Source organism: Ictidomys tridecemlineatus, chromosome 7, assembly GCF_052094955.1.
Source record: "Ictidomys tridecemlineatus isolate mIctTri1 chromosome 7, mIctTri1.hap1, whole genome shotgun sequence".
In the NCBI taxonomy this organism is placed as follows: Eukaryota; Metazoa; Chordata; class Mammalia; order Rodentia; family Sciuridae; genus Ictidomys; species Ictidomys tridecemlineatus.
The window spans coordinates 15,726,175-15,740,655 of NC_135483.1; the positions used below are offsets into that span (position 1 = coordinate 15,726,175).

Sequence of the window (14,481 nt, forward strand, 5' to 3'; positions counted from 1 at the left end):
CGGGAACCGGGGCGTCCGCGACTGAGGGGCGGGACCAGTGGCCGGAAGAGCGGACCGGTCTGTGGGCACTTCCGCTTCCGCCGAGGAGGAGCCTGTGGCGCTGTCATGAGTCGCTTCAAGTTCATCGGTAAGGCGAGGCTTCTCCGGTCCTTGTGCTGTTCTGACCCGTTCAGGGCGACTGTCACCGCAACCAGAGGGCCCAGGACCTGCGCACTCCGGCTCTTTGAGAGTCGAAAAGGCCACGCAATGGGAGAGGGTGCGGGGAGGCCTCTGGGTCTTGAAAATGAGTGTTAGGGTCCATGACCCGAGTGCTGGTTTCACGAGTGTATTTATTTGTGAAAGCTCACAGGCCATACATCTAGGATTCGTGTCTTTTGAACGCATATGTCGCATTCAACTTAAAAAGGAGGCAGAGCCGGGTGCCGCGGCGCGCACCTATAATCCCAGCTACTGGGAGGACTGAGGCAGGAGATCTCGAGGCCAGCCTCAGCAACTAAACTAGACCTTGTACCAAAATAAAAAGGGCAGGGGATGTAGCTCAGTAGTAGAGCGCCCCTGGGTTGAATCCCCTGTAGTGTGGATGTGGGGGACGTGGGTCTGGGATTTAGTTCAGGGGAAGCGCCCGGGTACACTGATTCCCTCGCGTGCGCGAGAACCTGACTTCAATACCCAGCATCACAAAAAGGAAGGGCGAGGGTAAAAGGAAGAAAACACAGTCCCAAAGGCTAATCGCTATATTCCCTTCTGTCCCCCAACCTCGTCCCTCCCGGTCACTGTGACCAAGAGGATTAGGATCTCGAGGAACCCGTCCACGCAGTTATTCACTCATAACACAGTTACCGAGTCTCTCTGGTAGGCTTAACATTGTTCTGGGGACACAGGGCACAAAAACCTGGTCCTGGTGCTGCTAGCACCACCATCTGATGGACAGACTGGGGGCCACAAGTAGTAAGGAGAACCAAATTCTGTTACTTGGGAAGTAAAACCATCCATTAATCACCAGTAGAACGAAAGGGAGAATGCCACAGGGATCCAAAAGGGTACGAATCTTTATTTCCAATCACTTAGAAACATTCGAAGGACATTGTAAGAGCTAGAATTGGAAAGGTAACTTGGGATCCAAGAGTCTCATTTAGTTTCACTCTGTTTAGAGTGGAGTTACACTGAGGGGTTTTCATAAAGAACATTCATTGTGTGCTGGTTTTGTGCCAACAATCTTGTGCTCTAGTATATAGCAGTGTGTAAAGCTGGACATGATCCTTGTGGAGTTTCCAGCTATTTAAAAGGTGAATCATATCTGCCTTAGTAGGGTAATCCTGATAGCCATTATGCAGATTTAGTAGGGGATAGGAAAATACAGGGAAGCATTTCAGATCTTGAACTAAGGCAAAGGAAAAGAGAAATGGAAGAGATGTGCACAGCATTTAGTAGCTGAGTGTTCAGGGCAGATAATGGACAATGAACTGTCAAAAATGACTCAGGGTTTGAATAGACACCTAAATATTGAATGGAAGCATGGCTGATTTGGCAGTAGGTGGAGAAACACCCAAGTCCATTGGGATTAGGCCCATTTAAGATTAAGGAGATGCAGGTGGAGATATCATTCAGGCACTCAAGGGAGTGGTTAATGTTATAAACTTAGATCTTAGTTAATTAAGCATAATGTTTTCCCAAAGACGTTTTGTTAAATACTGTGTCATTATAGAAAAAAATCTAGTAGTGCAGTTTTCTGATAGGAGATGTAAGACTTATGTACAGTCAAAGGAAATCCAAGAGAGAATGTTAGTACCATAAAAGATGTTTTAAAAATGTTAAAAGAGAGTCTAGGGTGGGGGCTGAGGGGGTCCTGAAAGGTTGTAAGACATTTTCAATGATGTGATATCTCTGCCTCTCTACCACCATCTGTGATATAATTGATGGGGGAGATGGAATAGAGAACCATGGGACACTGCACAGAGATAGGGACATTAAAAAAAAAAAAGTATGTGTTTGTGGTATAGAGCTAATTCCCTGTCTCAAGTCATGTTTCTTTGAATCCATTCTCCATATAGGCTCCAGAGTGGTCTATCTAAAAACATCAACTAAATTTTTCTCTTGCTTCAGAGGTTTCCATTACTTTTCAGAGGATATCTGAATTGCCCTAAAAGCAGAGGAAGCCTTTCTGCAGTCTGGGCCTGCCTACTTTTCCAGCCTCACCCCTTTTGTGTCCTGTGGACATTGTCTCTTTCTCACCTCTGACAAGGTTTTAAAATGTTGCCTCACTTTTTAACATATTCTTTTAAGATTTTATACTCTGCCCTTTACCAAATTATTTATAATTAAATATTTATGAATCTGCCTTTCCCAGTAGTCCAAACTCTTTTTAAGGCAAATACTGGCATTTATCATTGTTTCCTGGGGACTTAGTACAGTGGTCAATGGAAATATGAATCAGTAAGTAAAAGAAGGTATGTGACTTTAGTGCTAACATGATGAGAAAATTGATAAAGAAATTAAAACCAGATAAGAGAGAAAAGGTGACTTCAATTGTAAGTAATTACAATTAGACTTTTTTTTGTGTGTGTGTGTGTGGTTCTCAATTCTACTCTCCATGTAATTGTTAAAATGTATCCTTCTATAATTTTAAAATAATTTTATATAGATGCATAAAAACATACACAAACATTTCTAAAAATTACAAAATTGGGGTCATACTACATTCCACTTTGTTATATAACTTTGATATTTAATCTTTTGTCATTTAAAAACCACTTTCTGAGGGCTAGGGATGTAGCATGTTCTAGTTCCTGTATCTGATTCCTAGCATCACAACACACATATACATAAAAAAAAAAAAAAAAGAAAAAGAAAAACACTCCCTGTGAAATACTACACTCACTTCTTAGCTTAGTCATGAGTACTACTTTGAAAAACACCATATTAGACTCATGGAAGATCATGAACAAGCTTATGTGGAACAATTGCATGAAAACTTAAACCAGTGTTATGAAAGTGGCCTTAGATTTGGCTTAGTCCAATTGACTCCCCATTTCCCTCTTCTCTGGTTGCATAACAAGCAGTTTCCCCCTTCAAATTATGCCCACACATTGTTTCTGAAGTGGGCAAGAGCATGGAAAATAGAATTTGTCTAAGTTTCCACCACTTCCCAGTAGTGCAATTCTGCGGAGCAAACTTAACACATGAGCCTTTGGGGGACACTTAAGATCCAAACTATAGCTCTAAGCCTGGGGCTCTGAATGTGATTAGGTGTGTCTGTGTAGCCTAACCTCCTATTAGGCTACACAGGAGTAGCACCACATAAGTTCTCTTCCTGACTACAAGTCTGTAGTAGGATTCTAATTATAGACTACATGTTTCCTTATGTTCTGAACACCAAGGTACCAAAGCCTTGCTCTTAGGTCTTGCTCTTGGTAGCATTGTACCAGGCCCTGGTTTAATCCCCAGGACCACAAGAGGGGTAGGGGTAGGGGCAGAGGTTTTTGTCGTCATTTTGAAATAATTACTGTTAAAAGAGAAAATTACAACAAATTTAGTCAATAGATCTAATTAGCTTTTATTCACAATTCATGAATCAAGCAAGGCAGCTTCCATTCCACAAAAAAGAGAGCTCTCTCTAGGGGATAGCAGAACAGTAAGTTTTATAAGGTGGGAGCAAGGAAACAACAATAGGAAAAAACAGATTGATTAACATCAAGTTGCTTTTTTGTAAGTGTGGAAGCAGAGGACACTTTTATTACCCTGACTCGGGAAGACTGGAATCTCCTGTTTTTAGGAAAGCTGGTCTGTTTGGGGTCTTCTGCTTTTATTTTAATGATGTAGCATTTATCTGAGTAACCCCATATTGGTTTGAAATGATTTCTTGGGGCTTTAGGGCAATATCTTTATCCAGTTAACAGGTTCCAATATTTTTGTTTAATGGTACTTTTTTTAAAAAAAAATGACTTTTATTATTTATATGAATGACCTACTAAAAATTTTAACATTCTAGAAAAATAAAAGAAAGCAACACTTCAGGGGCTGGGGATGTGGCTGAAGCAGTAGCGCACTCGCCTGGCATGCATGTGGCCTGGGTTCGATCCTCAGCACCACATACAAACAAAGATGTCGTATCCGCCGAAAACTAAAAGAATAAACATTAAAATTCTCTCTCTCTTTCTCTCTCTCTTAAAAAAAAAAAAAAAGGAACATCTGACCTTTGTTCACACCTGTTCCTTAAAAAAAAGAAAAAAAAAAAGAAAGCAACACTTCACCTAAAATCCCACCTCTGAAATAAACTGATAAAAAATAACATTTCAGAACTTCTATCTATATGTAGAGCAAGACAGAAAATATTTTCTAAATGGCATCTTACCATATTTGTCATCTCAAGTGGAAAGAAAAGGAATTATATTTGAACAGAGAAAAACTAAGGAATTGCTGAATTTGTGATTTCTTCACCAGAAGAGATTCCTCTAAGGCTAAGAAAAATATGTCACTGAGAAATTTGGAATTCTATTTATTTTATTTAACTTGTTATATGTAATGTAAGTTAATTTCCTGAAATAAAACACGAGGAGTCAGGTGCAGTGGCATATACTTTTAATCTCAGCTCTTTCAGAGACTGAGCAAGACCTTGTTTCAAAATAAATTTTTTGAGAAAGGGCTGGTGAGATAGCTCAATAGTAGAGCACTTGCTAGCATGAGTGAAACCCTAGGTTTCCTCAGTACCAAAAAACCCTTCAAACCCATCAAGAGTTTCCCCTTCTGGGAGGTACCTCCACCCTCCACCACCTTTTAATATGAAGGACAGCTGTGAATTCAGAAGGGCTTTGGCATACTGCTCATTTGCCCTAGACTTCTCTGTCTCTGGGCCTCCTCTCTATTCTCTTCCCAGAGCCAAACTTAACTGTGCTGAAGCTGGTACCAGAATGTGGATTTCTTTCCTGAAAAGTGGGATTTTAAAATATTCTATTCCCCAACTAAATATCATTTACAAACTCTTCCACTCTTCTGTGAGTGTGTGTGTGTGTGTGTGTGTAGTTTTGGGAACAAACTCAGGACCTTGTTTATGCTAAGCACATGTTCCACTACTTAGCTGCACTTCCACCTCCTGCTGTTTTTTTGTTTTTGACACAGGGTCTCACTGTTGCCCAGGCTGGCCTTATGTTTGCAATCCTCTTTCCTCCCCTTCTTGAATAACTGGAATTATAGGCATGTGCCACTGTACTCACCTTTTCTACTCTCAAAAATACTTTCAGCTATGACAATTATGTGCTAAAACCTCTACTGCATAGATTCTAAGTTATTCTATACAACACACCAAAAACATGAGAAATAATATCTTTGCAAGAAGAAAATGCAAAATACAACAAGAAATAAAATCATCATAATCCATTTCCTAGATCAAACATAGTATCTCAGTGGCTATCTTTCCAGATCTTCTCTGAACATATAAAACAAAATAAAGTCATATAAAACCTTTTGTAATTTGCTTTTTTTTTAAAAAAAATCATAGTCTCCCTTTTTCCATTTCCTGAAGTTTTCATCTTAATACCAAAATCATACTCCAGTTTTCCAAATTCTTCCCAAAATGTCCTTCACAGATGGTCATGTCCAGAATCGTATCCAGTTGAGAGCCACACATTTGGTTGTCTGAGTGAACTGTGCCAGTAACATAGACCAAATGATGTGTGTCTTTCCACAATATCAGAACTTATTGGAATAACAAATAACTTATGGAAATAACAATTCACTAAAACTCATATCACTTGATAATCGTAAGCTGGAGAATCACAGGTTCTTTTATTCCAATCTTATTTACTAATATCTATAATACTCAACACATCAAACTTTACATAATTCTGTACATATGTACACACACACATACACCAGGAAGGCTACTGGGAGGATTAATGTGACCACAGGGTTCTGGAGGCTGAACTGAGAGCAGATAGAATGCAAAGAGTTGCTATAGGGGGTCACTAAGGGTTTTAACAAGCCAGTTCCACAGAGTCCTCTAGGCAGAGCATCTGGCAGTTTCAGAATGTCAGTTTGGAGTGTCAGCCTGAGGTGTCAGCTAGGAATGGGCCATTTGTCATCTTTATGGGCAAGAGGAGAAACCTGCTGAGCTGAACCCCAGAGACAGAATTAGATTCATGGGCAGGGCTCCTAATGAGTGACCAAGTAAGTGGGATCAGATGTCACTGTGTCATCTTGGAGTGCTTCTCCTTTAATGGTTCTCAGGTGAGGTTTTTGCTTCATTTAGTGCTCTGATGTTTTTTAAAACTTATTTTATGTTTGGGGTACTAGGGATTGAACGCAGGGGCAACTCGGCCACTGAGCCACATCCCCAGCTCTATTTTGTATTTTATTTAGCGAGACAGTCTCATTGAGTCTTAGTGCCTTGCTTTTGCTGAAGCTGGCTTTGAACTCATGATCCTCCTGTCTCAGCTTCCTGATTATAGGCGTGCATGATCATGCTTGGCTCTGGTGTTTTTGATAAGCTCATGGGCCTGGCTTTTCTGATATGGGGTTGATATGTGCATACACCCATTGGCTTCTGATTTCATTTGATAAGTTCACACGTGGTCACTTTTATTAGCACTGTTAATTTATCACTTTGTGACTTATGATTGGCTAGACAGATGGTGGTTGTTTACTTGTACGAAGTATAGTACAGTATATAGTACGGTATAAAGTATAGGTAGTAATTCTACCTCAGAACTTATACTCATGCCAAACTACTGCTTTATAAAATAGAGTAATTTAGGTTAGGCACAGCCTGAGAACTACTATTCTATTCATCATGGATTAACTCAGAGCAAGACAAAGCCTGCTGTTTGCATTTGTTCCTTAAGTTTTTTAAGTTGGCAAAAAAGTTTGCAAACTTTTTCTTTAAAAGGCTCTATCTATATGTAGTAGATATTTTATACTTTATGGGCCATATAATTTCTGTTGTAACTATACATGGCCCTTACTCATAATGATTCAACTTAATGATTTTTTGACTTTACAGTGGGATGAAACCATATCCATACAACTATTGTTTTTTATTTCAGAATTCAACAAATTACATATCAACACTTTATTATAAAATAGGCTTTGTGTTAGGTGATTTTGCCCAATTATAGGATAATGTCATGTTCTGAGCATGTATAAGGTTGGTAGACAAAGCTGTGATGTTCTGTAGATTAGGTATATTAAATGCATTTTGACTTAATGATGTTTTCAACTTAGATGTGTTTATATTCAACTCTGCCCTTATATGATAATGTGACATAATAAATAAATTTAGAAAAAAATTTTTAGTTGTAGATGGACACAATACCTTTATTTTATTTATTTTTATGTGGTTCTGAGGATTGAACCTAGTGCCTCACAAGTATCAGGCGAGCATTCTACTACTAAGCCACAACCCTAGCCCAATAAATAAAGTTTTGATCTCTGCCCCGCTTGTACCTCCTAAAATCTTGGAATCTCCTAAGTGATGTATTATTTTGTATGCTGATGAGATGACTGGTGATTGGGGGTACCTGGATAATTTAGGGTGGGGGCAGTTTGCTGTGGAAACTGACCCTATGATTAGAGTGTTGAAACTTTCTAAACTTTCAGTCCTATCCACCCTCACCTCTGGGAAGGGAAGAGGAACTGATGGTGGAGTTGTTCACCAGTGGCCAGTGATTTGCTCAGTCATACCTATATAATGAAATCTCTGTAAAATCTCAAAAGGATAGGGTTTGGAAAACTTCAAGGTTACTGAATACCTGTGGAAGGAGCTAGGAGTATGTTGTATGCCACAGAGGACATGGAAATGTCACTCTCGTTCTCCCCAAACCTAGCTCTGTGCATCTCTTCCATCTGGCTGTTCTGAGTTGTTTTCTTTTATAATGAATAGGTAATTGAAAGTAGAGTATTTTCCTGAGTTCTGTGAACTGCTCTAGCAAATGATCAAGCCCTCTAAGGGGATTGCAGGGACTTCTGATTTATAGCCAAGTCACACAGAAGTTATGGATACCTGGAAATTTATTACTTTCCATTGGTGTCTGAAGTTGGGGGTCAGGGGGTAAAGGGGGGAAGTCTCATGGGACTGAGCCCCTAACCTGTGAGATCTGATACTTTTTCTAGGCAGAGAGTGTCAGAATAGAGTTAAATTGTAGACACACAGGAGAATTGGTTGTTGTGGGGAAGATAACACTCCCACATCTAGTATCATAAAAGATGTATTAAGGGTGGCGCATGCTTGTAATTCCAGCGGCTCCAGAGGCTAAGACAGGAGGATCCCAAGTTCAAAGCCAGCCTCAGTAATTTAGCAAGGCCCCTGAGCAACTTAATGAGACCCTGTCTCTAAATAAAATATAGAAAGGAATAGGGATGTGACTCAGTGGTTAAGCATCCCTGGGTTCAGTGTGGGGTGTGTGTGATGTATTCACAGTGTTGTGGATGTGAGAGTATACTAGGAGACAGCAATTGTGTTTGTCCTATCTCACTCCTGTCATTCAAAAGCAGCCACAGACAACATATAAACAAACAGATGTGGTTATGTTCCAATAAAACTATGGACTTGAAATGTGAATTTTTTGTCATTTTCATATGTCACAAAATATTCTTTTGATTTTTTTTCAATTATTTAAAATGCAAAATCATTCTCAGCTGGGGGGCAAATAAAAATAGGAAGTGGGCTGCAGGCAGGAGTTTGCAAATCCTTTAATGGTTCTTTTTTGTGGTGCTGAAGGAACTTAGCCAGTTGTCCCACAGAATGTCCTATCTTTTAGATTGTTTTGCTTGTTCTTTAATTACCTGTGTTTCATGTAAACTTGAAGTTTTATCTACAGGTTAACGAAATCTGAAACAATTTTAAATGTCCTACTTGCTGAGTGATTTGACATGATTTACTGAGCCCAAAAAGTGAGGCTTTAGTTTAGAGGTATAGTTTCCTCTTAATTACCATCAGGGAATTGTCCAGTCTGTTTTCTTTTGAAAAATAAAACTTATTAATTCTTGACGTCACTTTTAGCAAAGCCAGCTATTTTTGTTTGTTTTTAAAGACAAGTGTCTGTTACATAACTGGTGTAGCCTCTCCTGGCTAACCCATTTTACTTGCTTCTTTCCACCAGCTGGAAAAGTCTGTAGCTCTCTCAAGTACTGTATTGTTTTACACCCTGAAGGCTTTGCTGTCTGTCGTAGTCTCCTCTCTTCTACTAGGTAGAACTCATCCTTTTAGATTCAGTTCAGTGATTACTTCTTTCTGGAAACCTCTTCTGAGCCAGCCGCCAGACTAGGTTGGATGTTCCTCTTCTCTGCCCCACAGCACCAGTGTTATTTCTTAAAAAAATTTTTTTTGTGTGTGTACTGGGAATTGAATCAAGGGCTGTGCAAGTGCTCTCCCACAGAGCTATATCCTCAGTCCTTTTTCTTTTGAGACTGGGTCTCACTAAATTGTTGAGGCTAGCCTTGAATTTGTAATCCTCTTGCTTCAAACTCCTAAGTAGCTGGGATTATAGGCATGTGCCACCATGGATGGCTTCAGTGTTCACTTCTAATATTTCAAAATTGCCTATTAATGTATCTGCCTTACCAATTCTGCAGTGAGTTTTTTAAGAACAGGGATACATTTTATTCATCTTTGTATCCCATGGATCTAGCAGAGTACTAACAAGTGGCTAGCAGCTGGATACTGTTCGAATGAATGAGTTAGTGAGTACAAATTCAATAATAGGAGTTTATTTTTTAAAGATTCAAATAAAGACTTTTATTGATTAATGGATTACCTTTTTTGGATCTCTGCAGATATTGGTGTCAACTTGACAGATCCTATGTTCCGAGGAATTTATAGGGGGGTTCAGAAGCATCAAGGTAAGTTTTTTTTATTAATAGTTCTTCTGTAAAGACAAATTTTCTGCCTTAAGCTGATCTTGAAAAGCATAACCAAGTTAAATTAAAATAAAAATATTAAAGAGGTTATTGTGATTGAATAATAATATCAGAATGGATTTTATTGTCATGTATAGCTAAAAAGAACCAATTTAAAAAAAAGTAACATATAGAATTTGATGGTTAAAAAAAAAACCAAAGAAGTCATATGCAACTTGGGTAAAACTATCAATGAATCACACACAAGCTATATTGGTAAAACATGATCCTGAACACTTACTTATAAGGTACCCATTAAAACTGTGTTAGTCCAGCCCTTCTTATCTATAGAAGTTTAGTTTTGAGTATAGTACTTCAAGTAATCTCATGCACAAAAAACAAATAATAGTTGGTATTTAGTCTTTTTGTGGGACAGAGTGGTTCTGGGGATTGAACTCAGAGGCACTTTACCACCTAGCCTTTTTTTTTTTTTTTCAATTTTGAGATTGTGCCTCACTAAGTTCCTAAGGCTGACCTTAAATTCACAATCCTCCTGCCTCATCCTCCTGAGTCTCTGGAATTCCAGGTGTGCAAGCCCAGTAGATAGTAAGCCATTAAGCAAATGAACATTAGGACACAGAATCCAAAAATCAGTTACTATAGAACATCAGTGTATCTAGTTTTTCAAAAACATTTTCAGTGAGTGACAAGTAGGAGCATGTTTGAGAAGGAGATATAATGCTATCTGGTTTCCTATTTTGCTTTTCCCCCTTTCATCCACATTTCTACTTAAATACCTACTGTATTAGAAGAGCAGGTAGTAGTACTTTAAAGATTGAGGGAGGGCCTAGCCAAAGGCAAAATGGCTTATATTTATCTTTAAAGTTCATTTGTAAGACTAGGCAAGGAATGATGGCAGCAACAGGTTTTAATGGCAGAATTTCTACAATAAGCTAAGTCTTGAATATTGCCTTAGAAAAATAACTCTACTTATTATGTAAATGCAAACAGGAAATGTTGGTTTTGTGGTTGTGGATGAAGTAGAATTACACATTTCAGTAAGCCAAGTCAGAAACTAATCTTCCTGTGCTACCAGGTAGTAGTAGGTGTTAGATGTCACTTGAAAGAAGAAAAGTAACTTAGCTTTCTTAAGCCTAATCTCAAAAATTACCTTTTCTATTTTTCTTAGAATTTTGGATGACATCTTTATGTGTTACTTACATAGTACTGTTATACTTAAAGCTTCGTACCAGGGTTTCATAAACTGACTTCCAGACCACTCATGTATAATCGAATCAAGCCTTTATTGAAGCACACCGGTGGCGACTGACCAGAACATAAAGCTGTTCCCCTGATCAGCCCCAAACAATTGCAAGGGCACTCCTTATAAGCCTGAAAACTGCAAAAGGGATGTTCAGGGGGTCTAGCCAATGCAAGCAAGCCAGGTTACAGAAGCGGGACAGTGCAGTCAAGCGGAGGGAAGCCTAACCAATCACAGTTAGCCCAGTCACCCTAGTTATAGAAACAATGCCCCATTAAGTAGTTCCATGTTCTTAAAGGTTTCTATAGCAAAAGGAAAAGAACATCTTGCCCCAGTCATGACTTTTCTACTTGGCATAGTTGTTTTACAGGATGAAGTCATAAAACAAAATGGAGTCACATTTGCTCCTACTATCACAGTACAGTTGGACTATAGACTAACATATATTCTACTCTTCTTGCCTTTTTAGCACTTAATGAATTTCATGCTTTGTGATTATATGTGTATGTATGTTTATATGTGTGTTTATGAAATAAATTTTTTGTGGTCAATATTAGCATTACTGCAGCTTATAGTAGCCGGCAAAACCAGTTGATGTACTTAGCAGAAGCTGCGTAAGTTGGTATTTCTGTCTAAAAGAAATTTTGTAGGTATTTCAGAAGTAATATCAACTGAATTCCAATCACATTTGCTCTGATGAGTAATGTGAATAAAAAATGGATTTTATATATGATTATTTTATTTTGCTCTTCAATTATTTCGGCCTCTCAGAGCTTACTCTCCCCAGAAAAAATGTATCGTTTACAATATTTAACAATGAATGATAGGAAAAGGCAAAAAAACAACTGTCCAGGAAAACAGAAAACAGATTATCTTTCCTTAATGGCAATGGTAATTATAGAAATATAGAATTAACTGAGATTTATAAAAAAATGTTATGTCATATTTTGGGAGGCACTGCAAGCAGGAAAACCCTAGTAAAAATAAACAATCTTAATAATTGTTTTCTTTTTTTGTTTTTTGTGGTACTTGGAATCAAAACAAGGCACCCATGCTAGGTAGGCAAGAGCTCTACCACTGAGCCACACTCCTACCCCAAATAAATTACTTTTTAAAAAATACATTGCTAAATTTCAAATTCAAGACAAGTGACTTTTAAGTTGTAGTTACCAAATTCATCTTTTGAGTCTCCTAATTTTTCTCTCTGAATAAAAATGCAATTCGATTAATAGTTTATTATTCATCTAGTTTGCTTTATATTGGTTTCTTTTTCTTTTTTTGTTAAGCTTTTTGCTATTTCTAGTATTATGTGACAACTATTCTTCAAACAGTATTGATTTGATTTTGATGTAGTACATATGATTACTTCTATATATTTTTATTTCAAGAAGAGATGATCAAATTATAGATAAGTGAATTTTTATTTATTAAGTTTTCTTTATGAATGGTTTGTTTTGTACAGATGATTTACAGGATGTAATAGAGAGAGCTATCCAGACTGGTGTTAAAAAGGTAACATCTGTTTTTTGTTATTCTTGGGTTTTTTTATGTTTAAAATAAATTGTAGTTAAAATTTCACAGAATAAAAGGGTAGAAGCCAATACTACACACTTAGAATATATATTGTCTACATGCAATATTCTCAAGTTAGTAGAAATTAAATATAGTATTCTGTCACAGCATTTTAAGTTACATAAACCTCGTGTATAGTTCTTTCATGTGATCAGTAATGCAATAAGTGGTAAATCTGTATGAAGTACTAGGCTTCTTAAAAGGCAACTTTTAGTAAGTTTTCTATTTGTTAGAATTAAGTGATCATCAAAAAGACATGGGTGTGGTGGCACATGACCAGCTGGGTGTGGTGGCACACACCCACACCCATGGGTCCAGTGACTAGGGAGACTGTGGCCAGAGGATAGAATATTCAAGCCTTAGCAATTTCACGAAACCCTGTTTCAAAACGAAGAGGACTGGGGATAATACCAAGTACCTAAACTTTCATGTGTCAGCCATGAATAATTTATTCTTCACACTTCTGTCTGTGCATGATAAAGCACCTGGGCTCAATCTCCAGTATTGCTGCATAAATGAATAAAAAATTTTAAGGTGGATGGGAGTGTAGTTCACCAGTAAAGCTTTGCCTAACACACATAAAGCCTTGGGTTCAAATTAGTTTTTAAAATAGTAAATTAGCCCACACATGCATACAATATGGTATAAATTCTAAGGTGAATACCCTCGATGCTAAAGAATGACATTATTGACTAAATGAGTTCTATAATCTTAAACCTAAAATTGTATTAGCAATTATTTATAAGTAATATGAAAAAAATAGAAGTTACTTGAATTTCTCATTATATGTGTTCACGCCCTCTTGGTAAATCACTTTATATGATGCTTTTCTGCAAACTGAAATACCAAGTACCTAACTTTCATGTGTCAGCAATGAATAGTTTATTCTTTACACTTTGTGTGTATGTGTGTTGCAGGGGTGCAGTACTGGGGATTTAACACAAGGGTGCTTTATAACTGAGCTACAACTCCAGCCCTTTTTTTGTTTTATTTTGAGACAGGGTCTCACTAATTACTGAGACTGACCTTCAACTTATGATCCTTCTGCCTCACCTTCCTGAGTTGCTGGGATTATAGGTGTGTACCATTGTGCCCAGCTTATTCTTCTCACTTCTAATTACTCACATACAAACCTATATAAACTACTGAACAGGAATAATAAAACTGAAGTGAATTTGTTCCAAGTTGGAATTTCATCAGTATCTTACAGAAATAATATAGTGGCTAAAAACACAGTTACAACATCACAAACCTGGGTTCTAGCTCCAGCTTCATTCATACTTTGTAATTTGGAATATTTTCTCTCTCTAGATTTCAGTTTTCTCATCCATTAAAAGGAATTAATAAGCCACACACAGTGGTGCACACTTGTAATCCCAGTGGCTGGGGAGGCGGAGGCAGGAGGATTGCAAGTTGAAAGCCAGCCTCAGCAAAAAGCGAGGTGCTAAGCAATTCAGTGAGACCCTGTTTCTAAATAAAATACAAAACAGGGCTGGGGATATAGCTCAGTGTTTGAGTGCCCCTGAGTTCAATCCCCGGTACCCTGAAAAGGGGTGGGGATGATGATAGTACTTAACTAATAGAATTGGGAAGGTTAAATAAAATATTCAATGGAGAAATGCTTGGTGTTATACCTGGCATAAAGTAAACAAACTTCTTTACTCATGCAGTGGATGCCACCATTTTCAGATAAGCATTGTCCTTGTACTCTGAGAGAGGGAGTTATGTCCTCTACTCTTGCCCTTATTTTATTTCCACTACATGGAAAAGTTACAGGTAATGTAAAAAGTAGACTTGATTAAAAACTTTTACGAAATTAA

General features: G+C 37.9%; 1 protein-coding gene across 4 annotated transcripts in view; it reads left to right on the top strand.

Moving 5' to 3' along the window:
• The first annotated feature begins 14 nt into the window (after nt 1-14).
• The window catches only part of Tatdn1 (TatD DNase domain containing 1), a 33,129-nt gene continuing 18,662 nt past the window's right edge, over nt 15-14,481 (top strand). For 2 of the 4 annotated variants that reach the window (XR_005737715.2, XM_005316171.4), the window contains exons 1-3: nt 15-127; nt 9,766-9,831; nt 12,552-12,601. Coding sequence is in view for 1 of the 4 variants with exons in the window: in XM_005316171.4 (XP_005316228.1) it covers nt 106-127; nt 9,766-9,831; nt 12,552-12,601 (138 nt within the window). In the remaining 3 variants the exon portion in view is untranslated. Of the gene's footprint in view, nt 128-9,759; nt 9,832-12,551; nt 12,602-13,662; nt 13,739-14,481 lie in introns of those variants that run through there. The other 2 variants (XM_021724316.3, XM_078016726.1) reach the window with 2 other exon arrangements.